Source organism: Prionailurus viverrinus, unplaced genomic scaffold (assembly GCF_022837055.1).
Source record: "Prionailurus viverrinus isolate Anna unplaced genomic scaffold, UM_Priviv_1.0 scaffold_42, whole genome shotgun sequence".
Taxonomy (NCBI): domain Eukaryota; kingdom Metazoa; phylum Chordata; class Mammalia; order Carnivora; family Felidae; genus Prionailurus; species Prionailurus viverrinus.
This window is the reverse complement of record NW_025927609.1, coordinates 1,230,507-1,255,266: the sequence shown is the minus strand read 5'-3', so window position 1 is coordinate 1,255,266 and position 24,760 is coordinate 1,230,507. Positions and strand designations below refer to the sequence as shown.

Below are 24,760 nucleotides of genomic sequence, written 5' to 3'. Positions count from 1 at the left end.
TCTTTGACCCCAATCAGAACAGGAGGGAGACCCCCCCCCCCCCGAGGCAAAGGAACATACTGACTTGGGGAGGTGTGCGTGCCGGAGGGCCTGGCAGGGGCCAGGTGGGGTTAGGGTTAGGGTTAGCTCAGGCCAAGGGCACAGCGTGGGGCCATTTCTCCTTGGCCTCCCGCAGCCACCCCCGGGCTAGAGCCAGCCCCAAACTCAGGGGCCACTGCTGCCCCCAGGCTATGGCCTTTACCCCAACACCACCTTGTGCTGGTGGCTGGGAGCCAGCCTGCACACGGGGCAGGTGCGTCTTCAGTTCTGTCCCACACCGGCTTCCCTCGTGGAGCTCAATCCAGCCAAGGCCCTGCAGGGAGATTTTTAATCTCTACCCCCAGCGTGGGGCTCAAACTCACAACCCTGACATCAAGAGCTCTACTGACTGAGCCAGCCAGACGCCCCCAGGCTAGGAGTTGAGGGGCCCCCAACCCAGGGATGGCAGTGTCCTGTCCCCGGGCCCCACGCAGGTCCAAAACTCCTTTGCTGAGGCAAGGATTCCCAGAGGCTTCCCTAGCCTTGCCCAGGAGCACATCCCGGAACCCAACTGGGCCCAAACCTACTCCCACTCCCAGGGGCCCGGCTAGAACTCCTGCCTGCTGAGTCCAGGGCCCCAGGTTTATCTTCATGGGACACAGAGTTCAAAAAACCACAGAGGAAAGGGGTGCCTGGGTGGCTCAGTTGGTTAAGTGTCCGACTCAATCAGCTCAGATCATGATCTCATGGTTTGTGGGTTCAAGCCCCATGTCGGGCTCCACGCTGGGCACGAAGCTTACTTAAAACAAGGCACAGGGGCAAGCAGGATCGCGATACCTGTCCTCAGCCAGGACACGGCTCACCTGAGACCGGCCTTGCCGAGCCCTGGGACCCGAGGCCGTGTAGACAAAGCACTCTGAAGGGGGCATTCTGGGGGCACCCCCAGGGTCCCTCCCCCCTGGTGGCTGGGCTGGGTCGTGGGCACGGAGCCAAGCGCCTCAGGTCTGCTGTCTCAACACTGCCCTGTAAACCACAGCAGCCGGTCCTGCTAGCTGTGTAATGTGGTTTCCAAACAGGCTCCCAATAAAAACAGCGTTTTGCACGGACACTCGGTTTGGAAGCAGCCTTCGTTATCGTGAGACAGACCATGGGGGTCTTTGTCCTGCTGGTGGGTCCCGCTGAAGGGGCACAGGTGGGCGTGGCTAGATGTACACGGATGTCAGATGCACACACGTGCACGGGGATGCTGGTGCCCTAAACCTTATCTCTGGAGCGTCCCTGGGGACGGCCGGCAGTCCGCACAGGCAAGCCGGGGTGTAGACCCAGCACCCATGTTCTCCCCAGAGCTGCTGCGGCACGCGGAACCCACCGTGGGGCCAGGTGGCTGGGCCACCCACCGATGGGAGCATTCGCAGGTCAGGGTGGGGGCAAGAGCAAAGGCCTGCATCATGAGGTCAGTGACCAGAGGTGAGAGGCACCGCCCTCCACCCGCCAAGTCCCGCAGGATCCCTGAGCATGGAAGGGGAAGAGCACTGTGCCTCCCCACGGGGTCCCTGGGGCATGGGGTGGGTGGGGTGGGGAGTCAGCGGGGAGGCCCCCTGTGGATGCCCCGCCCCCCAGCATCCTCCTGCAGCCTCAGGGCAGCCTCCTGAGACACCCTGCCCCCGACAAGCGGACCTCAGGGATCCCTGGGTGCAGGCAGCTCCTCTCCAGGAGGGCTGCTCCAACCTCTCTGCACCAAGCTGGCTCTGAGCAGCTGGCCTTCCCTTCCCGCGGGGCGTGGGCGGTTCTCAAGACAGGGCTGTAGGAGGGGGCTGTGCTCAGCTCGAGGCCGTGGGGGGCCTGGTTTGGGTTCCTGCCTGGGGCCGGGGCCCTCTTCTTGGCCTCCTGACCAGCCGCCCCCACCCACGCCAGGTTAGTACAAGACCAGGAGCCCCTCCACGTGTGGGGCTTGTGGTTTGATTTTGGGGAGAGCCGACGGTCTTGCATCTGAGGCGGTGTGCTCAGGGTGGGTCCCGTGTGGGCCGGCACGTGGGCGAGGGACCCCAAGCGGTCTGCAGTCACCAGTGAGGTAGGTCAGGGTTAGCCCGCTGGGAGAGAAGCGGGGCTCCAGGGCCCCCGCATCCCTGCTTCCACCTGACGGGCAAATGTCTGCCAGCGGCCAATGCCTGGCATCTCGCCCGGAAAGAGAAGCCCACTGAGGCTTCTCATTTGGGTCAACTTTCTTTAGGAAAGGGACATAGTCTAAAGCAAGTACCTGGACAACTGGCCTTACCAAGTTTAGCCACAGGCTACGGGAATCAGGGATCCCGGCCTGGCCCTGCAGGGCACAGGATACCCTGTGGGGGACTGAGTCCCTGAGGCTGGCGTCTTGGCCCCCTCACTGGTCCCCAGGAACAAGCAGGACCTGCCTCTTGTGGGGGGCGGGGTGAAGGCAGAGTGGCCTGGTGGGCACATGAGGACCCCCCCTCCCCGCCACGGGGACAGCAAGCCAGCCCGCGGTGCCCCAGCAGGCAGCGGGATGGGGACGAGAACCAGTACTCAGGGCCACCGCCAGACAAGCCCTCGGGGTGTGGGTCACATGGATACCCCACCTAGGGTCCCCGTCAGTCCCTGGCTCCACAATGCGAACACTGGAACGTGGACCGTGCCGGAACCCGGGTCCTGGGCCAGCTGCAAAGAGACATCCCTTCCGAGACATCGAGGCCCCAGGACGTGGAGCACGGTGCACGGGCTGCCCCCGGTGCCAGAGGAGCCTGGCCTCCCGCTAGGCCGGGCTGGGTCAGGCTTTGGCCTCGGGCTGCTGGTTCTGTTCCCGAGAGGCCAACCCTGCCGTCCACACGCTGTCCTCCAGGGCCGGCGGGGGGGCTTCCGGCTTCGGGCCACTGAGGCCTCTGTCCTGCAGGCTCAGCACCTGCTCGGCCTTCTCCTCCTGGGGCGGGGGCAGGGCTGGGGGCGGGTGGCGGCCTTCCCGGAGGTGCCGCAGGATCACCAGCATGGCCGCCGAGAGGTAGACAACGAACAGCACTAGGAAGTACACGAAGTAGACGAGGAACTAGAACAGAGAGGGGTAGGGGTGAGGTCAGCCCAGGCAGGTGAGGGGCAGGGGCGGGAAGGGGCCTGTGAATTCCTCCCCGGCTCTCCCTCCTCCCGCTGAGGCCACAGGAACACTGTAGGAGTGGGGCTGGGTGCCCAAGGGTCGGGGGACAGGCCAGGAGCAGGTCTCCACAGTGGGCAGGGCCCGCCCTCTGCCCTGCTCCAGGACGAGCCCTGGGGGGGCCCCCACCGCTTTCCCACAAGCCCTGGCAGTTTCCCTGCATCGCGTGGCCCTTGTGATCTGCCCCAAGATGCTCCGCTCGATTTAAGATAACAAACATGAGCTTCATTCTGTGGGCCAAGTTCCCACGGCTGCCGAGGGCACAAGGACAAGCGTGTGCGGGAACTTCCCACACGGCGGAGCCCAGACGCAAGCCCCAAGCCAGTCTCCGTCCCGGGGATCGGTGCAGCGGCGCGGAGCGCCCAGAACGTGGGAACGTCCCTCCTGAGTCTCGTGACCGCCGGGTCAGGCAGTCCAGGCGGTTCCGGGCGTCTGCGGGCCATACCGGGCGTGGGTCCTGCCCAAGACCTTGGCGCTCCGCTCCCCGCAGGCCCTTCTCCGTGCCTTTCTGGGAAAAGCTCATCTTCACAAGCAAAACCGGGAAATGAACCATGACGGACGCTGCTTCCAGGCAGATGGAGCGGATGTGTTTTCCCCACTCCTCCCCCAGGTACGGCTGACACTCTGGACGTTACACACAGAGCACACAGACGAAGGCAGGTCACCAGCTAGGAGCCCTGGAGGCTGAGGACAAACACCAATGTGTCCCCCGGGCTTTTCTAATTTTGTGCTGTAATTTTAGAAACGAAACCGGGGGTGCCTGGGTGGCTCAGTCGGTTGAGCGTCCGACTTCAGCTCAGGTCATGATCTCACAGCTCGTGAGTTCGAGCCCCGCATCAGCCTCTGTGCTGACAGCTCGGGGCCTGGAGCCTGCTTCGGATTCTATGCCTCCCTCTCTCTCTGCCCCAACCCACTCACATTCTGTCTCTGTCTCTCTCAGAAATAAATAAACATTAAAAAAAAAAAAAAAAAAAAGAAACCAGCAACCCAGAAATGCCAGCTAATGAAGGGGGAAAAAAAACAAAAAAAACAATAAAAGCTGTTCTTTCCAGCAAAGGGACTGGGACTGGAGAGGGACAGCCCATCAGGACAGGAAACAGACAGAGGGAACAGCCCTACAATGGCTGAACCCCACCCTCATTACCCAGACTACAATGGGGCCCCCGTCAGATGGTGGTGAAGGCCCAGTGGGGAGCTGGAAAGTTCACCCCGGCAGAAACCACACAGAAAGCCTGGACTTTCACTCTCCCCAGGCGGTAACAACCCCCAAACCCCAGCCCTGTGGGTTGAGGACTTGTACCATTGCCCAGCAGCAGGGAGAACACCCCATCCCCGGTGGTGTCACTGGAGGCCACGTGGGAGCGGTCACAAGGCACCCCCCCCCCCGCCTTGTAACCACTGGAGGCTGGAAGCCAGGTGGGGAGAACTGGAACCCCTGTCCTTGCCAGGCAGGCAGGAGGAGGGAGGAGCGCCCCCAGCTCCCTCTTGGTCAGGAGGTCTGAGCACAGAGCCTGAACTTCCACCCGCCTGGCTGTAACAAGGCACATGTCCCCAACTTCCTCTGCTAGAGCAGTGTCAGGAAAAAGCAGCTAAAGTGGAGGGTTTCAGTAAGATGCAGATCTCTTAACATAATCTCCGAAATGTCCAGGCTTTAATAAAAAAATCACTTAGAACCACAAAGACCTCTAACTGAATGAATACAATCTACAGATGCCGTCACAGGGACGACAGAGATGTTAAAATTATCTGAGAGAGACTTTAACACAGCATGGTGAAACTGTTTCACCGTGCATGAACACTCTTGGAATAGGTCAAAAACTCTAAGAAAAGAAATGGAAGAGACAAAGAACGGCTAGAATTGAAAACACAATAACCAAACTAAAAACTCAATGGTTTCAACAACAGAACAGAACAGACAGGACAGAGAAAACAATCAACGAACTGGAAGATGGGGCGATGGAAATCACCAAATCTAAACAGAGAGAAAACAAGACTAAAAAAAAAAAAAAAGAAAGAAATCCTAAGCAGAGCTTCATTCCCTTATGTGACAAAAGATGTGATGTTGTGTCATGCGAATCCCGCGAAAAGAAAGGGGATAGGGCTGGAAAACTTGAGGAAATAGTGGCTAAAAATTCTCCAAATTTGGTGAGAAATAAACCTACAGATTCCAGATGCTCAGGGAACCACACACACAGGACAAACCCAAAGAAAATCAGACCAACACACACCATATTTAAACTTCTGAAAAAGCTAAAGGCAAAGGAAAAAGAAAAGCCTTGCGAGTAGCCAGAAAAAAGCGACACCTTAAGGGAAAAGTGGACTTTTTCAGCAGAAGCCAGTTAAAACCACAAGGATGTGACATATTTTTCTTCAAAGTTAAAAGAAAAAACTATCAGCCTAGAAGCCTATATCCAGTATCATCTCCTTTGGGAATGAAAAAGAAATCAAGAGAGTCTCAGAAAAAGGAAAAACTAACAGAAGAAGTTGTCACCAGCCGACCTACCCTAAAAGAAGGGCTTAAAGGAGAATTCTCTGAACAGAAAGGAAATCATTAAGAAGAAACCCTGGATCAACGGGGAAGACAGAACACAGTGAGCCAAATCATGGGTAAACAGAAGCCTTTCTTTCTCTTCTAGAAATTTCTAAATGTTTGAGAGTTAAAGCAAAATTTGGAACCCTAACGTATATGGCTGTAATGATACGTAGAGAAAATACTTGAGACAACCATACTATTAACAGTGGAAGATAGGGGCGATGGGTGGCTCAGTCGGTTGAGTGTCCGACTTCGGCTCAGGTCATGATCTCCCAGTTCATGAGTTCGAGCCCCATGTCGGGTTCTGTGCTGACAGCTCGGAGCCTGGAGCTTGCTTTGGATTCTTTGTCTCCCTCTCTCTCTGCCCCTCCCTGGCTCATGCTCGCTCTCTCCCTCTCTCTCTCTCGCTCTGTCAAAAATAAACATTCAAAAAAAATTTTTTTTAATGAATAAATAAATAAAAACAGTGGAAGGTAGAAAGACATGGTAGGAGATGAGATTTCTATACTTCGCTCAAATAGGTTATTTAACACACAGTCACCATCAAAAAAGCTATAGCAAGAGATACACTCAAAAACACAACAGATAACTAAAATGAAACTCTAAAGAATGTGCAAACAATCCATAGGAAGGCACAGAAAATACAAAGGAGAAGAAAAGGAAAACAGAAAATGATATGGCAGATGTAAACTCTAACACGTCAATAATTTCACTAAACGTAAATGGTCTACCTTCACCACTTAAGACAGACGTTTGCAGAATAGATTATCAAGCGTGACTCAATCATATGTAGTCTACAAGGAACTCATTTCAAATATAACAATACAGTCAGGTAAAAAGTAAAAGGATGTAAAAATGTGTATCACACAAATGTTAATTAAAGGAAAACAGAGGGGCACCTGGTGGCTCAATTAAGCGTAGGAGTTCAGCTCAGCTCATGATCTCATGGTTCGTGAGTTCGAGCCCCGCGTTGGGCTCTCTGCTGACAGCCGGGAGACCGGAACCTGCTTCGGATTCTGTGTCTCCATCTCTCTCTGCCCCTCCCTGCTCGCTTGTGCACTCTCTCTCTCTCGAAAATAAACATTTAAAAAAATGGTTTTTTTAAGAAAACAGGAGTGCCTATGTTGATACTAGGTGAAGTAGATGTCAGAGAAAAGAAAATGACCAGAGGCAGAGAAGGACATTTCATAATGATCAAAAGCTCAATCCATCAAAACACACTGCAATCCCCACAATCCCCAAGGTGTGTGCAACAAACAAAAGACCTAAAAACACGTGAAGAAAAACACGATGGAACTGAAAGCAGAAACGATCAAAGCCACAATTAAGGATGGAAATGCCAACACTCCTCTCTCAACAATGGGATGGGACAAAATCCACAGGGAGACAGATTAAATCAATACCACCACCAATCAGATCTAACTGGAATTTATAAAACACTCCACCCAACAAAAGGAGAATTCACATTCTTTTCAAGGGTCCCACATAACATATAATAAGATAAACCACATCCTGGGCCAGAAAACAAACCTCAACAAATTTAAAAGGACTGCAATCAGATAGACTGTATTCACTGATCACAAAATAGAATCAAAATGGAAATCAACAACAAAGGTAACAGGAAACTCTCAAAACACTTGGAAACCAAACAAGACCATCTGCAATAATTATAGGTCAAAGAGAAATAAAAAGACACACTGAGATGAACAAAAATGAAAATGCAGCTTCCCGATCTGTGGGACGCGGCTGAAGTGGCAGGAGAGGGGACTGCACGCACAGCACTAAATGCGAATGTTAGAGAAGAAGCCTCAAGGGGCACCCGGGTGGCCCAGTCGGTTGAGCGTCTGACTCTTAATTTAGGCTCAGGTCATGATCCCAGGGTCCTGGGACCGAGCCCCGTGTTGGGCACGCTTCGCGCGGAGCCCATTTAAGATCCCCTCTCTCCCTCTGCCCCTCGCCCCTGCTCGCCTGCTCTCTAAAATAAAAATAAAATAAAAAAGAAGCCTCGGGTCGTTGATCTAAATTCCCATTTCAAGAACCTAGAAAAAGATGAATATGAATCTAAAGCAAGTAAGAAGAAGGAACCAATAAGGAGGAAGTCTGAGCCAGCCGCAGTAAGGCAAGAAAAGGAAAGAAAAAGCACATGAAAAACAAACCACCTCCTGGAACTAACGAATGGCCACAGCAAGGCTATAGAACACCAAGAGCCGAGTATCGGGTGTATCCCTACGTGTTCTCGACGAGCACACGGTGCTGCTGGACCGAAGCCACGTGTGCAGGCCCCCACCTCCAATGGGACTGTGTTTGGAGACAGGGCCTTCAAAGAGGCAATTAAGGTCAGAGGGGTCATAACAGTGGGCCCTGATCCAACGTGACCCCTGTTCCTGGAAGCAGAGAGGGACACCAGACGTGCACACACACGGAGAAAAGTTCACATGAGGACACAGAAGACGACGTCTACGTGCCAGCAAGCCCTCGGGAGCACCCAGCTCTGCGCACACCCTGACCTTAGACTCTGAGCTTCCGGGATTGTGAGTTGCCCAGCGTCTGGTGCTTCCATATGGCAGCCCCGGCAGCCGAGTGTGGACACGAATGTTAAAATACACTACCACTCACAATTGCTCAAAACACAATGACATACTTAGGCATAAACCTAAGAAAGCACGTACAATACTCGTTTGCCGGAAACTGCAAGATGCGGGAGGAAATCAAGGACTCTCCACACAAATGCAGACACACACCACGTTCACAGACTGGAAACAGAGCGAAGATGCCAATTCTCCCCGAACAGACACGGGCTTACTGTGAGTCGCAGCAAAATTCCAGCAAGAATTTTTGTAGGTAGACAAGTTGACTCTAAAATTTACACAGAAAGGCTGGGGAGCCTGGGTGGCTCGGTCGGTTAAGCGTCCGACTCTCGGTTTCGGCTCGGATCATCTCACAGTTTGTGGCTTCGAGCCCCATGTCGGGCTCCGTGATGACAGTGTGGAGCCTGCTTGGGATTCTCTCTCCCTCTCTCTGCCCCTCCAATGCTTGCTCTCTCTCTCTCAAAATAAACTGTAAAAAAGTTTTAAAAAATAAATAAAACTTACAGAGAAAGGCAAGGAAACTAGAAGGTGGAAACAATCCTGAAAACACGCTTCAAAGCTGGGGCAATTAGTCTGCCCAATTTCAGAGCTCACCGTGGAGCTGGCGAGCAGGACGCGGTGGCGGACGGGCAGGTGTCCAGCTCCGTGGGTGGCCCGAGAGCCCAGAAACAGACCCGCACAAACACGCGCAACGCGATTCTGACAACAGTGAGGCAGCAGTTGGACAGAGAAGAGACGGTCTCTTCGACAAGCGGGGCCGGGCAACGGGCCGTCCGGACAGAGGCGGCCTTTGACCTCACACAAAACTTAAGTCCGCGTGGGTCAGACTTAAAGGTAAACCCATGAAACTTTAAGAAAGAGATTGGGGAAGACTCTCGAGAGCCCGGGCCACACAAAAGTTCTTCCACGTGACGCCAAGCCCAGACCCATAAAGGGAGAAACAGGTAAACCAGAGCTGATCAAATCTGGAAGTTTTGCTCTGCAAAAACCCCGTCAGGATGGACAGATGGGCCAGAGAGGCACAGAACGCGCGGACCTCATACCGCCGACCCCACAAGGCATACGGGTGCGGGGCCGCACAGAACTCCGGACGCCCCCCAACTTACTAACAACCTCCCGTGGCCCGGCAACTCCACCAGTAACACGACTAACGCACACTTTGGATGCCGGCCGCTCTCAGCACAGTCCACCACACAGAGCACACCCACAGGGGGGCGCTCGGCAGACAGGAGCAAGCGCTTCACATGTTCTCCTAACCAGCGTTTTCAAACCCCGCAGGCCGGTTTCCAAACAAGAGGGTCTGTCCCCGCCCGGCGCCTCTTTCCAGTCAACTCTGGGGTCACCAAAGTAGTGCCAACTCAGCTCAGAGGCTGGGACTTCTCCATGGAGCCCAAGCCCACTGAGGTCCAGGCTCCAGGCAGACGGGAGGCTGCATGCCCCCAGGCTCAGGGTACGTGTCCGGCCACTGGTCGGGGGGGGGGGGGGTCCCCAGGAGCCTGGCTGCCTCCCTCCTGCGGGCCTGCCCTCTGGCTAATTCCAGCTTGCCCGAGGGGTCGCACTGTGGCCGAGACCAGCTAGAGTCACACGTGGGAGTGTCCCCCAACCTCACAGGGGACAGAACTCTCAAGCCCTTCGCAGAGGCACCGAGGACCCGCCCAGAGTTGGATGGAGGGAGGGACCAGACAGGGGCCCGCGCGCACCCAGGTCAACCCCAGGTCCACTCTCCTGTCTTGCGGACAAAAAACAGCTCAAGTGAGGGTCAGGGCCCAGGCCGGATAGGTTTTGACATCAAAGGCAGAGACCTCAAACGGGCAGTGAGCTGTAACCACACAGGGAGGGGCTCTCGGCCATACCTCTGTCCTTCCTGGGACATCAGCCGGTGTGGGGCACGCCAGGGGCTGCTCAGGGGGGCCTGCATCTGGGCGGCCTCGGGGGCCCCAGCAGCCTAAGCAGGGCTGGCTGTGCGCTGCCCAGACCAGGGGGCCTGCCCGGCCCCAGCCTGGGCCCCCGGGACGGGGCAGCCCAACCACAGCTGACCCTTCCCTCCCTGCTCCTGCTCTGCCCCAGCCCACCCTGCCCACACCGCCCCTGCAGCGGACCCGCGGACCCAGACCCTTTGGAGGGGGAGATGCCGCTGGCCGAACACCCCTCCAGAGGCTTCCGTCCCCAGGACGCGAGGCTGAAAGGGACTCACCTGCGAGCGCACCGGGAGGCCCAGACACCGCTTGTCGGCAACGATGAGGATGACGATGGTCTTGAGGACGGTGGCGAAGAATGTGTTGACTCCGAACACCAGGGCACAGAGCTCTTTAGAAAGAGAGGACGCGATCTGAAAGCTGAATGGGAAAGCAGCCGAGCTCAGACGCAGCTGCGGCATGGGGCGCGCCCACCGCACAAAGGGAACCGGCGCGACCGGCCCGGGACCCAGGCGGCGCTCCGAGCCCTGCGCAAGCTGTGTGCGTGCGACACCGAGGACAACACACACCCCGGGCAGACGTCCAGAACATCTCCTGGTAATTCTGGGACAGAGTAAACAGAGCCCCGAGAGCCTCGTGAGAACAGGCAGAAATCACGAGGGTTCTGGAATCACTGTTCTTTCACGACTCGAGAAATTAGGGACAGAACAGTGAAACAAACAAGAAAAAGCAAGAGGGACGAACATGCACACGGCTCCCGGTCCTCTGCAGAAAAGTGAACACTTGAAGGTGCTTCTGCGAACATCCCCGAGGTGCCTCTAAAAACAACTGGATAAAAAAACATTCCGAAGTTCTGAAGAATGAAGGAAAATACGCAAGAAGCCTTTCAAGAGGGTGACAGAAGCAGAGGGGCCGCTGTCCTGGGTGGGGAACAAGGAAGGGCCCCCGCCCACATGAGCAGCAGCGCGACTGACGCAGAGTGAGGAAACCCAAGCTGGGCCGGGTCCCTGGCCACCTGCCCCGCGTGTCTCCTGTGTTCCACAGCCCCGGGTGGGAGCAATTGAGACGTGACAAGGGGCACACGGCGAGAAGCTCCCACCACATCCGGTTGCCCGAGGGACAGTACAGAACCCTGCAGGAGAGGCCAGATGCAAACTGTCCCTACGAAAGGCAAGGGGCCCGCAGGGCCACCGTGTGCTCGCCCAGGATCTACTGTCTTCCGGGGCACATGCCCCGGCCTGGCCAGTCCCTCCTGGGACCCATCTGCGGCCATCAGAATCTGGAGGAATAAACGCAGATGAGGGGCTATCGACCTCAGGGCTCTCTCAGTTGCAGGGAAACATCGCACGTGGCATCCCAGTCACCTGGGGACCAGCCGTACAGCATCACTGAGAGGACCGAGAGGACCGACTGCGTCTGCACCTGTGACACCGAAGCACACAGCTAAGTGTGCGGGGCAGGGCTGCAGCGGGACGAGAGTGGTCCCGGGTCAGCCCAGACACCCCGACGGCCGAAGCAGGCCTGGCGGTGGAGCCAGAAAGGCCGTTCTCCACGCCAGCCCACGTCGTATCCCACCCTTTCTGCGTTCCTACAATCAGCACAAACGTCCGAGGAGGAGATGTATCGAGTGCACAGCAGTCACAGCAGATGACCCGGAGCCCTTTCCGGTGCTGACCGTGGTGCTCCTGGCCAACGAGACGCCCTGGGGACATTTGCAGGCTGAGAGAGGGCGAGGAGGGACAGGAGGCAGGGAGGACCAGCGGGCCACACAGGGGGGCGTCAGGGGAAGTGGCCCCGGCCACGGGGAGCAGGCTGGGCGTCTTCCGAGGAAACCGTCCCTGGGGCGTCTGGCAGAGCTCGGCCCTCCCCAACAGAAGAGGAGGGACACCTGGGCGGGTGTGGACCGAGTGCGGAGAGCAAAGCTGGGGACTGGCACTTCCGTGAGGCGACACCAAGGAGCTAGGAGCCTGAGGATGCCACGTGAGCTCAAGATCGAGTGCGGACAGATGATCTGATCAGGGGTGACCAGGGGTGAGGCCCAGAGGGGAACCAGGGCCGGGCAGGGGAGCTGGTAACAGACCCAAGCCGACCTTGGGTGCAGGAAGCTCAAGGAGGAAGGGAGGGAGGGAGGGAAGGAGGCTCCTACACGTGTGGGGCGTGGGCACAATTGGTGTGAACATGTGTGGCAACAGCATACAGCTTCATGAAAGGGTCAGTTCAAAGGAATACACAGAGGATCTTAGGAGCAAGCAAGACGTGGGCTGGAGAAAGTTCTGGAAGGCACAAGTGGGCTGAGGGCAGCACCTGGCTACTCCTTGGCTGTGTGTCACCGTGCCCTGCCGCGGAAAGGGACAAGAAGGGCCTCGCGCCACAGTCAGGGCCACAGCAACGCCCGGGGCCTCAAAAACAGGCCAGGGAGCAGGGAGGAAGGACATTACAAGGGCTGGTAACTGTGGACACCAAGTAGCCGCCACGGGAGAAGCAGAAGGGATGCCGATGCCACACGTGGTAGGCTCCGTGCCGAGCTCGGGGTCATGAAAGCCGGGACAAGCTGTGCCACGGACAAGGGGCAGCTGGGCCCCTAGCGGGGGAGCACGCTAGGTTCACTGTTCCTCCCAGTAAGAGAGCACACCGCGCCGCTAGCTCCACGCTGCCTGCACGTGCCCCCTCTGCTCCCCACAGAACATTCTGGAAGGGAGGCCTCTTAACACATGCAGGCAGCCTGTCCATTCCCAGCGAGCAGGAGGAAGGCGTGTGGCCCTCCGGCCACCCGCCACCGGCCAGGCTGTAGCTCTGGCTCTTAGGCGGCCACCCAGACCACGGCCTCACACGGCCCGCCCCGCTCCGGTCGACTCACGTGGCGATGGGCACCAGGAACTGGTAGGCGCCACGGAAGAGCACAAAGGCCACGTAGCACAGCCAGATGCTGCTCGTGCTGTACATGAGGAAGACCAACGCAGCCTGCACTGCCGTCACGCCCGCGATGACCAGCTTCGCCCACAGCGCCCAGCGGATCTTCACGAAGCCCGCGGAGAAGGAGGTGATGGCACCTGGGGAGACAGGGCGCGTCACGGCCGCCCGGGGGAGGCGGGCGGGGCGGGCGAGGCCGGCGGGGCCGTGGGCATACCGAGCAGAGTGGACGCGGCGTCCGCCCCCCCGTTGTAGACAGAGGAGGTGTCCGTGGTGGGGTGGACCACGTTCCACAGGATGTGCACGTAGTAGACGATCAGGTAGTAGGCGGCCGAGTTGAAGACCCACCAGAGGGACCAGAGGCGCAGCTGCGGCAGCCGCAGGTGGTCCCCCAGCTCCCGGAACATGCGCACCAGGGTCCAGTCCCGCCAGGCCCCCGGCGGCGCCCGGCCCGGCTTGGCGTCCGCGGGCTGGGAGGGGGCCGGGTTCATGCGGTCCAGCTCGGAGGGCGAGGCCCCGCGGCGCGCGGGGGCGGCGCGGTTGAAGAAGAGGCTGCGCTTGGGGCGCTTGAGGAAGAGGGCGAGGACCAGGCTGAAGGTGAGGAAGCCCAGGGAGATGTAGTTGACCGTGGAGAAGGGGACCCGGCCCACGGTGACCAGCAGCTGGCCCAGCACGGAGCTGGTGAAGACGCCCAGCAGCACGGCCGTGCGCGAGTAGCCGGCCATGCGCTGGTAGCGGGCCGGGCACACGAGCGAGAAGACGTAGGAGGAGTAGGCGATGCGGGCGGCCATGGTGAGGCTGTAGAAGAGCTCCATGAACTGCATGTGCAGCACGGAGTCGCCCAGCAGCAGCAGCAGCCACACGGACACGTAGCTCAGGCCCTGCAGCACCAGCACCGGCTTGTAGCGCAGGTAGTCGGTGAGCAGGAAGACGGGCACCAGCACCGCCAGGTAGGAGTAGGACAGCACCGGCGTGATCTCGTTGGTGACCTGCGGACGGCAGGCTCGTGACACCGCGGCCCCTCGGCGCCCCGGCCGCCCCCCGCCCCCGGGGCCGGGCCGTCGGCGCTTTCCCGCCTTACTACATCCGATAAAAACACACGGCCGTCGGGACTGCGCGCGGCGGCCCGGCGCCAACCACGTCCACACCACGGCACGCCGGCCCCGCGGGCACGCCGCTCCCGGCACAGGACGCGGGGGGCTGCCTGGCACGGGACGGCGGGCCCGGGACGCCGGGGACCGCCTCGCTAACGGGCAGTCATGACGCGGTCACGTGCTAACCCGGCTTTGTTTGTTCCTCGTGATACAGAAACACGATGTGGCTTCTCCTTGGTCACAGTTGTGACCAACTTACACTCCGGTCTCAGGAGGAAAGGCCGCAGACGACGAGTGTGCACAACAGGTTTCACAGACCAGAAGGAAGGGAAGAAACCACAAGGAAAAGGGAACCGGGCCAGAGGCAAGAGCAGGGCCCGGCCAGGCCCCCCTCACGCCTGTCTGCCGGGGGAGGGCACCGGCCACCACCCTCACCCGGTCCCGGGGCACAGGGACACTGGGTGGGAAGCCCCTGCACCCAATGCCACTGGACCCCACCACGGGGCTCTGGCCGTGGCTCGGATCCACCGGGGCAGGCACAGGTGGGCCCCCAGAGGCTGCGGCCTCCCTGGGGACCCACCGGACTCAGGGCACCAAACCTGACTCGGACCACAGAGCAATCCCGGAGACAGCCCAGGGGGCCCTCGACCCCGAAAACCAGCAGGCTCCGAGGCCCCGGAGTCGACCCTGGGTCAGCACGGGGGGCCGTGCCCACCACCTACCAGGCTCTGGGACGCCACGTGGACCCAGCGCTTCAGAGGGTTCGGCCGGGGAGTTCTGCGGCCCCGGCGCCTGCCCGCCCAGGGGATGCTGCGTGATGGGCCCGGCTGGCCACAGACGGTCCCGGGCCGAGTGTGGAGACCTGTTTCTGCCCTCGTGCACAGGACAAGCCTCAGGGCCCAAGGAAGGCCGTCGGGAGACCCAGCTCTGAGACACAGGGGCCCGTGACAGAACTTCCCTGGCTGGTGGCCTCTTAAACCCACATGGCCATGGGAAGCTGAGGATGACCCCAGGCCGTGGCCCCCGAGACACCGTGCACAAAAGCCCCAGGACATTCTGGGACACTCGGTGCAGGTGGGCCCCAGGGGAAAGAAGAACTTGCACTTGGTCACCAAGAACCACAGGGTCCCAGCTGCAGGGGGGTCTGGACCGTGTTTACAGTCTCCAAGAACATCAAACAGCCCTCACTTATGATGTCTCCTAATGACCCCCAGCCCCGCCCCACAGCCCCACTCTGCTTCCCTTCAGGCCTGGCAAACGGCTGACCCATGTCACACGGGGAAGTTCCTGGAGGAGAGGGCACCCACGAGGTCCCCAGGGCAGACGGCAGCTGTCACGTGGCCCGGCCCTGGCACGAGGTCAGCCTCGTCCCGGCCCGAGCCTAGCGTCGCCTGGACGCATTCCCATCCCGCTAGTGTCTGGTCCAGGCTGACGGGGAAAGCGTGGAAACCGTGCCCAGACCTAGATCCAGGTGGCTTCCGGGCTGCTGCCTCTCGGATCGGGCAGGCCTGGCCGGGCCCCACAGCAGCCGTGGGAAGGCAGGGAGGATGGGGCACCAGGATGGAGACCAGCGGGTTCTGAGGAGTGGGACGAAGGGGGCAGGGCAGAGCCACGGCCTACCCAAACTCCAGGAGGAAACACCAGAGCTGATGCCAGGCAGAGCCTGTACGCGCACGGAGAACCGCCTGAGGCGAGGGCAGGAATGACACGGGGACCTTCACTGAGGAGGGCACCAGGTGGTGTCAGCCCTGTGAGGATGGCGGTCAGTGGTCCCGGGCGGGGGCTTTCCGTGGGGGCTGCGGCAGCAGGACTCAGCCAGGCAGCCTGGGTGCAAAGGAATGACAGGCCTGCGGGTGCAGAGCAGGACCCGTCCCCTCCCCAAGGCACTTCCTAAGTCTGCGGCGGAGGGGGGGCCATGTTAGGCAACCTCACAGCATGAACCGTGGACTATCTGGCCAGACTAAAGCTTACAAAGCGGGGGAGACCAGCCCAGACTAGGAGAAACACGTGACCCCAAAGGGCAACCAGAAGGCAGACAGCCCCGGAGGACACGGAGGCTGGCCTGCGAGCACAGAGACAGCCAGGTGACAGCCAGGCCCCGCGGACTGCACGGAGAGCATAGAAACACAATCCAGCAGCACACCGGCTGTTCACTGCGATCAGATGGGCAGAAACTCAACAGCACCAATCAGATGCTGGCGAGGGAAACGGAAGCCACGTGTGCGTGGCCAGGCCCAGTACACCTGCCGGGGGCTGGGGTAGGGACAGCCTGGAGGCCACCTAAGCACCGGGTGAACGCTCTGCGGTTCCACCCCCAGGGTGCATGAATGTCACATCAGCCCGAGCCTGTGGGGACCAGCGTCCCCAGTCGGCCCAGCAGCGAGAAGCCGCAGCGGCTGTGCGGACACAAGCCAGCCAGCTCACAGCTGCGCCACCCGTGGGCCCCGCCGAGCAGCTGTGAGCACAGCCCGCCCGCCTCTGCTGCCCGTCTGATGGCGTCCACGGGGCTGGGGGTCTGGCTGAATGTCTGGAACCCCCCACAGTGGACACTTGAACCACAGTCTGAACTGTGTGGGTCCTCTTGTCTCCAGCTTGTTTTCAGTAAATATAGTCCAAGTGCCACATTGTTTTTTTCTCTTCCTTACGATGTTCTTAAAAACACTTTTTTCTCTAGCTTCCATTGCTGTAAGGATAAAATATGGAACACACATGACACACGGAATACGTGTTAACTGTTCACGCTGTCGGCAAGGCTCCTGGTCAACGGTGGGCTATCAGTAGCTAAGTTTTGGGGAAGTCAGGTTATAGGCAGATTTTCAACTGCACAGGGGTTGGGCACCCCTAAGCGCCAAGTTCAAGGATCGTCTGTATTCGATCAGTTCACGTGCAACTGGAGAGCAGGCAGATGAGCTTTGTAACTTTGCTGCAGACATTTTTCTTGTTTCTCTTGTTATTTGAATGGAGCTTCGCATACGCGCTTATTCTGACGAGGGCCGGCCGCCCCTCCAGACAGCAGTGCTCCTGAGAGCGACAGCCACCTGGCCCACCAGTGAGCGCGGGAGGAGGGCCAGAGAGCCTGAGTGGGGGTTGGGGGGGCACAGGCCCCCCCCCTCGGAAGTGATTGGCTCTGGGATCAGGTGCAGTCACATGCAGGGTTAGACCTCCCGCGAGCCGGTCAGGCGGGTATTTCCATCTTTCCCAAGGCGGCTACTTTGAGGGTCAGGCCTCATTTGGGCGGCAACGCCACTTGACTTAAACAAGTCTCAGGTGTGCAAGGGGACGGTGACAAGCTCTCAGGGAGCAAGGAAGGCAGCAGCTCAGCATGACCCACAGTTCAGACACAGTGACAGGGGACACAGGGGCTGGCGCACACGCTGGAGGGGATGGGTGGCCAGAGGCCGAAGGGCAGGGATGAGTGAGCAGGGAGCCTGGCCCGGGAACAGGTCGGGCAGGAGAGCCAGGCGGTGAGCAGAGCTGGCACAGAAGCCCTGACCGAGGGATTCATTGACCAACAGCCCTTGGGTTCTTTAGTTTTGTGGAGAAGGAAAGGCTGGAGGTGTGTAATCTGTTGCCGCCCCAGGGTGTAAGCTTATTAGTCAAGTTTCAAGGAGACCCTCTGTCCTGGCTGCCTCATCAAAGGGAAATTCCTCAGTCCTCAAAGGCTGCAAGCAAGCCGTCTCAGCAGGTGAGCCCGCGGGGGCGGGGTCCTCCCCCTCCGGCTGGGGCAGCCAGCCATCCCTCTCGGCTGCCATCCCTCTCCAACTGGCCTGGTCAGTGACAGCCTGACCCTCAGTGTGGAGGCGGCCCTCGGGGGGGCCGGGATCGGGACCCCTGACCCCCATAGCCACCTGCCCTCGCAGGCTCAGCCACCTCGGGCCCGGGGCGCCCCCACATGCCGCGCCCACGCACCTGCTCCTGCGTGAAGTTCTTATCGGTGCCCAGGAGGTAGGGGGTGATGAAGCTCTCCCCGGGCCGCATCTGTGCCATGAAGCCATAGAAACACAGGTAGAACACCAGGCACCTCCAGGATTTGAGCTCAGGGTGCCGCCCAAGCTCCGGGGGCTCCTGCTTCTCCACCACCTGGCCGGAGGGCACCATGCTTGCTGTCCAGGCCGCCCACAGCCCTGCAGGAGAGGAGGCTGTTCCTGAAACAGACGAGGCAAGAATCGGGGCAGCTCAACCGGCAGCCCGTGGACACCACCCTGCCCGCCCCCCAGAAACACCACCGAAGAGCGTCCCCTTCTTTCACGGAGTTAGGACCCAACGTCCACACGGGGAGAAGAGCCCAGAGGCCCCAACCCTGAGAATCCCCTGGAGCCCGTAGCTACCCAGATGCCGGGCGCACCCACTGGGCTGTCACCACCTCCGGGGGCTACCGGGACGACCTCACCCCTTACCTCACCCACCACGGGACTGGCTCTTTAAACATCAACTAAAGCCAAATACAACTTAAAATCCAGTCCTCAAGCACACCAGACTCATTTCAAGCGCTCACAGCGGCCGCAATGGCTATGGACTATGGGGTGGGCACGAATCCCTCCCCAGGAGAGGTCTCGGGGACAGCCTGCTCCGGCGGCTGGTGTCACGGCACCCGGACACATCCCTGTGCGGAGACCCAGCTGCCCCAAGATGGCAGGAAGAGACCTTGCCGGGCCGCCTGGCACACACCTGGCCACAGTCAGCGAGCTGCAGCCTGGGGGCGCCGTCCCGTCGCTGGTGGGGGGGACCGTGTGCACAACACCGGAGGACGTGGCAGACGAGCCTGGGGGTGACACTGACTGTGGGCAAGGAGGGCAAAGGGAGAAGCAGGAGCCTCTGGAGGAGAGGGTGACAAGGTGACAGGAAGGGACCACATGGGACAGAGGCCTTCAGCCTAATGACCCTGGAGCCTTGAGAGGCGGCAGGAGGAACGTGGGCTGCCAGGTGTCCCCCAAGGGCAGCCGCACCCAGGGGCACTTTGGGTTTGTTTGGCCCAGGTGTGAACAGCAGCTTCCCAAACCGGCTAAGCCTACTCCAGCAGAGAGCAGCAGGGGGTCAGACCCACTCCAGTTTCCGGTTTCGGTCTGCGGCTGTTTCCCTTTGTTACTATGTTTCTATAAGTCAAGTGACACTGGCTCTCCATTTAAGGCACTGATATACCCTTCTTTTTAAGTAAGCAGGAAGCCCGGGAGGCAGGCATCGTGGGAGGGTGGGGAGGACACGCGTGCTAAGGAGCCACGCTAAGGAGCCCCGTGGCTCAGGCCGGGTAGGGATGCCCTGGGTGCAGAGGGTGGCGGGGCTGACAGACGGCGGGAGAACTCTGCTCCTGCGCGGCCTGGCCTTTCAAGGAGAGTGCGTAGAGGGTGTGGATCCGGGCAGGGACCCCCTCCAGTTCCCAGCGGGCGCAACAAGTTCCCAAGATGTGAAACCAGCCTTGTGGGGGGTGGTCCAGGGACCCTGAGGAAAAGCCACCAGACTCCCAGCACATGCAGCCCAGGGACCATCCAAGCAGGAAGTGCTCCCACACTCCTCCCAGGATGAGCCGCAGAAGAGCCAGGTCACTGCAGAGACCCCACCCACAGGAAGCACAGAGCCTCAGCAAAGTGAACTGTGGCCTCGTGAGCAGGCCTGTCCCCGCCTTCCACGCACCCGTGCTTATTTCTGTGACGCAGGGAAAACCAGGGGGACAGCAGTGAACCCCTCCGAAGCCAGGCTGGAGGGTCTGTGGGGGCTACGTGCGATGGCAGGGGCGAGGGGCAGCTGCAAGAATTTGAGAGTTTCAAAGGCGGGGAGGGTGGTGGTCCCAGGAGTTACAAGGTCCTGGGCCCGCCCCTCAACGTTCCCAAGGGGCCAAATGAAACGGTCGGCCGGGAGGCAGAGCTGCAACTCCCCCCCCCCCCCCCCCCCGGAAAACCGCCGCAGGGCGCACAGGCCAAATGGCTTCAGCAGACAGACTGGTATTCCTTCCTCCAAACCCACCAGGAGCTCATACACATGGGGGGCCCAGGGCCACAGGGAGAACCACCCAACCTCGGGTGCACCCCCAGGGACCCCATCCCTGCCCCAGGACCCCCTCAAGTTCACTCCCCCACTCCCAGGTACACTCCCTGGATGCCAGGGCAACCCACACTCACCTAGCCAGGCTCCCCAGCTCAGGGTGAACAGCCAAGAATCCACCTGAACCCAGGGTCCCCAGGGGCAGGTCCCCACCCTCCCAGGGGCTCAGAGGCCTTGAGGACTTGGCCATCCTGTTCAAACAGGTGTCATCTCCAGAAGCAATGAGAACTTACCATTACGTGGTACCCCCTGAGTCCTGGGGCAATGGTGCAAGTTTCAGACATGAGCACCCAACACGCTAATGCTTTTTGTTCTATATCCTGGACTCCAAAGGCTTCGGAAACCCAGGAGTGGTTCTTCCCTCTCTACAGTGAGAACTGCCAGGAGCTCCCCGTGCAGCTGTCTGAAGGTCTGGGTCACAGCCCAGGACTCTGCACCTTACACGTCCCGCGGGCAGGCCAGAGCAGGTGAAAGAACACAGCGCCCCAGGACACTCTGCCTCCGGTCCCTGGCTAGACGTGCAGGGCTACATCTCAACGTCAGGACTCCCAGGGAGTGTGGCCACCCCACCCCAACCATCGCTCAGGTGGGCCCCTGGGAGCCCTCCAGGGTCACAACACAAAGGTGGGCCAGCCTCAATGCCCAGAAGGATGGGTATGAAAGGAGCCAGCCCAGGTGATGGCCAGGGAGCCCCTACCACCAAGGAGCTCACGGGGAACGGGGGGAGTGTCTACAGAGACAGTGCATCAGAGAGCCCCTTCCCTGCCTGCCCATTCTCCAGTTCCATCCCTGAGATCTAGGGACACTGCCCTGTGCAGGGCTCAACCTGCTGGGTGGCCAAGGGCCCCAGCCCTTCTCCCAAGTTCCATAATAGCTGGGGTGAAGGAGAGGCCTCCCCCAGCCGGAAGAAGCCCTGGCCTCTGGGGTCGCCTCTGTTCTCTGACCACATGATGCTAAGTTCCCCCCCACCCCACGCCCCCACAGCTCACTCCAAGTCCTCGGCTCAGTGTCCTGCACACAAGTCTCACCTCTGGGGACCACGCCGTGTTCACTCTACACTTGCGGCCCACGAGCTGGCCTGAGTCACCCCTGCAAGGCAAGTCCACCTGAAGTGTCCGTGAATGTTTGCTCGAGACCAGTTCCCAGCAGGGGTCTCCGCAGAAGTGCAGCGGGGCCTCCCACCCACCGCGGGCACACCGGAAAGGGGAACTCGGCTCCTCAGCCCGGGCACCAGGGGCAGTGGAGACGCCCCCCTGCGACGGAGAGTACGTTTACTGTCCCGCTGCTGGCCCAGCCTCACCCTGCCCCATGCCAGGAGGCAACACAGCAGTGAAGGCACGGAGGAGCATGGAAGGCTCCAGACTCTCAAGAGCGTTCCTTCAAAACTGGGCACCTGCTTTTCTGCTCCAGATATTTCTCCCGACTGTTGTTTAAGAGCCCCACGCCTCCTCCAGCTCGGGGCGGGGGCGGGGGGGCCCGGTCCTGGACCTCCCCGTCCCTAGCCGCTCCCGGACCCCTGACGTGAGAGGTCCCACCGCAGGGGCACCCAGGGCTGAACTCAAGGAGGCAAGAGAGCCTACAAGCCGAGGCACGTGTGGCAAAGCTGACCCTCTGGTCACCCCTCACAGCTGAAGGGCCACCACCTGACCTCCCAGAACAAAGGACAGCAGGCCGCGGCACGACCCACCATGTGAAGCGGTCGCTGGCAATGCTTATCTGCACGGAGATACCCTGGGGTCATCAGGCTTGTGTCCACTTTGGAATGCGCCTCTCCCACACTTTGAACAACTTCTCAACAGGCTGGGCATGTACAGGCTGGACAATTCAGAATCCAGGGAACTCTGAATTGAGCCAGGCAGGACAGGCTCAAGGGGAGGAGCTTGGTCCCCTCCCTGGAGCATGGCCTGCCACACAGAAACAGGAGCCAAACCTCCGGAGTCTAATTTGAAATCCATTTTTAACACTGGCCACTGGGGAAAAGGTGTTGACCACTACAGGACCAGTGCGTGTTGACAAGCCCTGTCACGCGGCCTCTCGAGGAGGAAAGGCAGCCCGTGCCCGGGACTGAGCATCAGAGAAAAAGCCCAACTCAGAAGGCAGGGGTCTCAGCCAGCGAGGCTGGGGCCCTGCCCACGTTCAGGTGGACTTCGTCTGCTTCGGGTGAGTTCACTCGACTCACCTGGGCTGGGTGTAGACACCAGCCCTGACGAGTGGCCAGCTGCCACGGCCAGGACTCAAAGTCCTCTCTCGAAAACACGCAGGCCCTTCCCAGGCTCACACTCCAGGAAGGTGAGGAGGGGTGCCACCACACGGACACAGGTGCAGCACAGCCCAGAAGGCAGATGAGGCACTGAGCTCAGGGCAAGTGGCCAGCAGGACGGGCCTGGACCGCAAGTGCCCTGACCCCAGCCCAATGCCATGCAACTTCAGGCCCCTTCAGGGCAACCGAAGGAAACACCGACCAACCAGGAGAGTCGTGGGAGGGGACCGAGGACCCCAGCAAGTGCCCCCAAGAGAAGGTTCTAACAGCCCCCACAGGGACATCCCCCCCCCCCGACGACCCGTCCTGGGGGGGGGGGGGGGGGGGAGATTCTGTACCTCCAGGACCCAGTCAGTCTAGAGACACAAAACCAAAAAAAAGCAAAATCCACCTGCCTTGTTTTGTGCTTTAAACCAGCTACTGTTCCCCCAGGTTAACGAGGGAGGTTCATTACATTCTTAGTGAAAAAGAAAGACCCCCACAAATCGCTTGACACAGTTCCCTGTGCCAAAGAGCAAAATTACAGTTTCTGGCCGTCACTACTGTAGACACCGAACCCACAAGTTGAAAACTGGCTGATCATCACTGCCCAGCACAAGTGACTAAAATATCCAGAGTTGCTGACATCCACTAAAGCCCCCTCGGTAAGAAAGGAATGAGTAGCACCAACTCGAAAGGATTCACAGACAGAGCAATGCAGTATGGTGGGAGACAGCAGGGGGAGACACCTTCTGGGGTCCTTCAGGCCTGGGCACTGGGCTCCCACACCTGCAGAGTAAGGCAGTTCCCCCAGGCCAGAAAGTCCTGGCTCTGCTCATTCAGTCTGGACTGCAGGAGGGCCCTCCGGTCTCCCTTACGGAGAGGGTCTCAGCAGGGGACCCTGTTCCAAAATCTGGACCCTACCCGCACTCTGCGAAGCATGGGAACCAGCTGCTTCTAGATGCTCTGGACTTCTGAGCTGTCTCAGATCCTCACCTGTGCTCAGACCAGTGGGGCTGGGGCTGGGCGCCCTGAACATGCCGCGTGTGTCTGGGCCACAACCCTGGACTCTCCAGAACAACCGTTTCACTCGCGGAAAGTAAACAGGACCCTGGAGGATAGCTTCCTCCTGCAGAGACGTACGGCAGGTCCACTCAGGAAAGGACCGCAAGCACAAGGCTCGGGTTTCCAGACAATCTCCAGCACTCTCTGCTGCAACCGCTCCTCCAAAAAAGAGGGCCATCAGCACCTCTGAGCTCTGGGGCAGGAGATGAACAATGGGCCCGGCAGGGGCTGGGAAGCGCGCCAAGGGCCCTCCGGGTCGCGTGGGTGGACCGGGGATCCCCCGCCGCCCCGCAGGCGGAGCACGTGCGCACGGGTGGTGCTGCCGGGGCACCGTGCCCGCCGCCAGCGCCGAGTCCACGCGGTTCTGTCCATCCTGGGTAAGAGTCCCAGAGTGACGGTGAAGGGTCGGGGCGGCGCTCAGACCCCAACTAACCGGACAGGTGCTGAAGTGACCGGAGGTGAGCGAGTCGCGCCACAGAGGACCGGAGCGTGCGCGCACCGTGAGCACCGGCGGGAAATGCGGCGGGCGGGCGATGCCCGAGTCCCTCCCTTCACGGGACCCACGGCCACCGCGGGGAGGAACGGGTCACCGTGCGCCCAGGTCGCGCCCTGCACGCGCCGGCCATGCCCACGCCCGTGCACTGACCCCGCAGCCCCCAGCCCGAGCACTGACCCCGCAGCCCCCGGCCGTCATTCACCCCGCGGTCCCCGGTGCGCGCCTCCCCAGGTACCCGGGCGGGCGGGCGGCGTCCGCTCCTAAAGGCGCGCTGCAGCGCTGGACGGGGGCGAGGACCGACCCGGAGTGGGCGCACGCGCCGCCCCGGCGCACACAATGACCCGCGGCCGCGGGCGCTGCCGGGAAAGGCGGCGGGACCACGCCCCCGGCCACGCCACGCCCGCGCTCCGACCCGCGCAGCCGCGGCAGTGCTCGCCGCGGTGCCCCGCGCTAGTTCCCAGGCTCGCGGTCCGCCCGCCCCGCCACTGCCTCCCGGTCACGAGGCCGCCTCTTGGCGCGGGCCTGGGAGCCTCCGTGAGGGGCCTGGCCCATCCACTGGGCGTCCGCACCACCCCCCCCCCCCCCCCGCCCCGGCCCCAGCCTCCACTCTACCGCCACTCGAGGTCCCGCCGGCATGCAGCCCCCTCTGCACCGTCGCCCCACCCCTTCCCGCCACAGCCCCCGCTGGGTCGTCCTCTTGCCCCCCCA

General features: G+C 60.2%; 1 protein-coding gene across 2 annotated transcripts; it reads right to left on the bottom strand.

Moving 5' to 3' along the window:
• Position 1: 1 nt before the first annotated feature.
• Positions 2-24,193, bottom strand: SLC19A1 (solute carrier family 19 member 1). 2 transcript variants are annotated; one of them, XM_047846840.1, is made up of 6 exons: positions 23,488-24,193; positions 18,126-18,361; positions 13,340-14,111; positions 13,070-13,262; positions 10,491-10,603; positions 2-3,073 (listed from the first exon to the last, which is right to left on the bottom strand). In XM_047846840.1, the coding sequence occupies exons 1-6, from the start codon at positions 23,732-23,734 to the stop codon at positions 2,625-2,627; spliced, it is 2,010 nt and encodes a 669-aa protein (XP_047702796.1). In that variant the 5' UTR covers positions 23,735-24,193; the 3' UTR covers positions 2-2,624. The 2 variants fall into 2 exon arrangements, with proteins under 2 accessions (XP_047702796.1, XP_047702798.1); XM_047846842.1 differs by lacking the exon at positions 23,488-24,193 and having other exon boundaries at positions 2,657-3,073; positions 10,491-10,632.
• Positions 24,194-24,760: the final 567 nt, after the last annotated feature.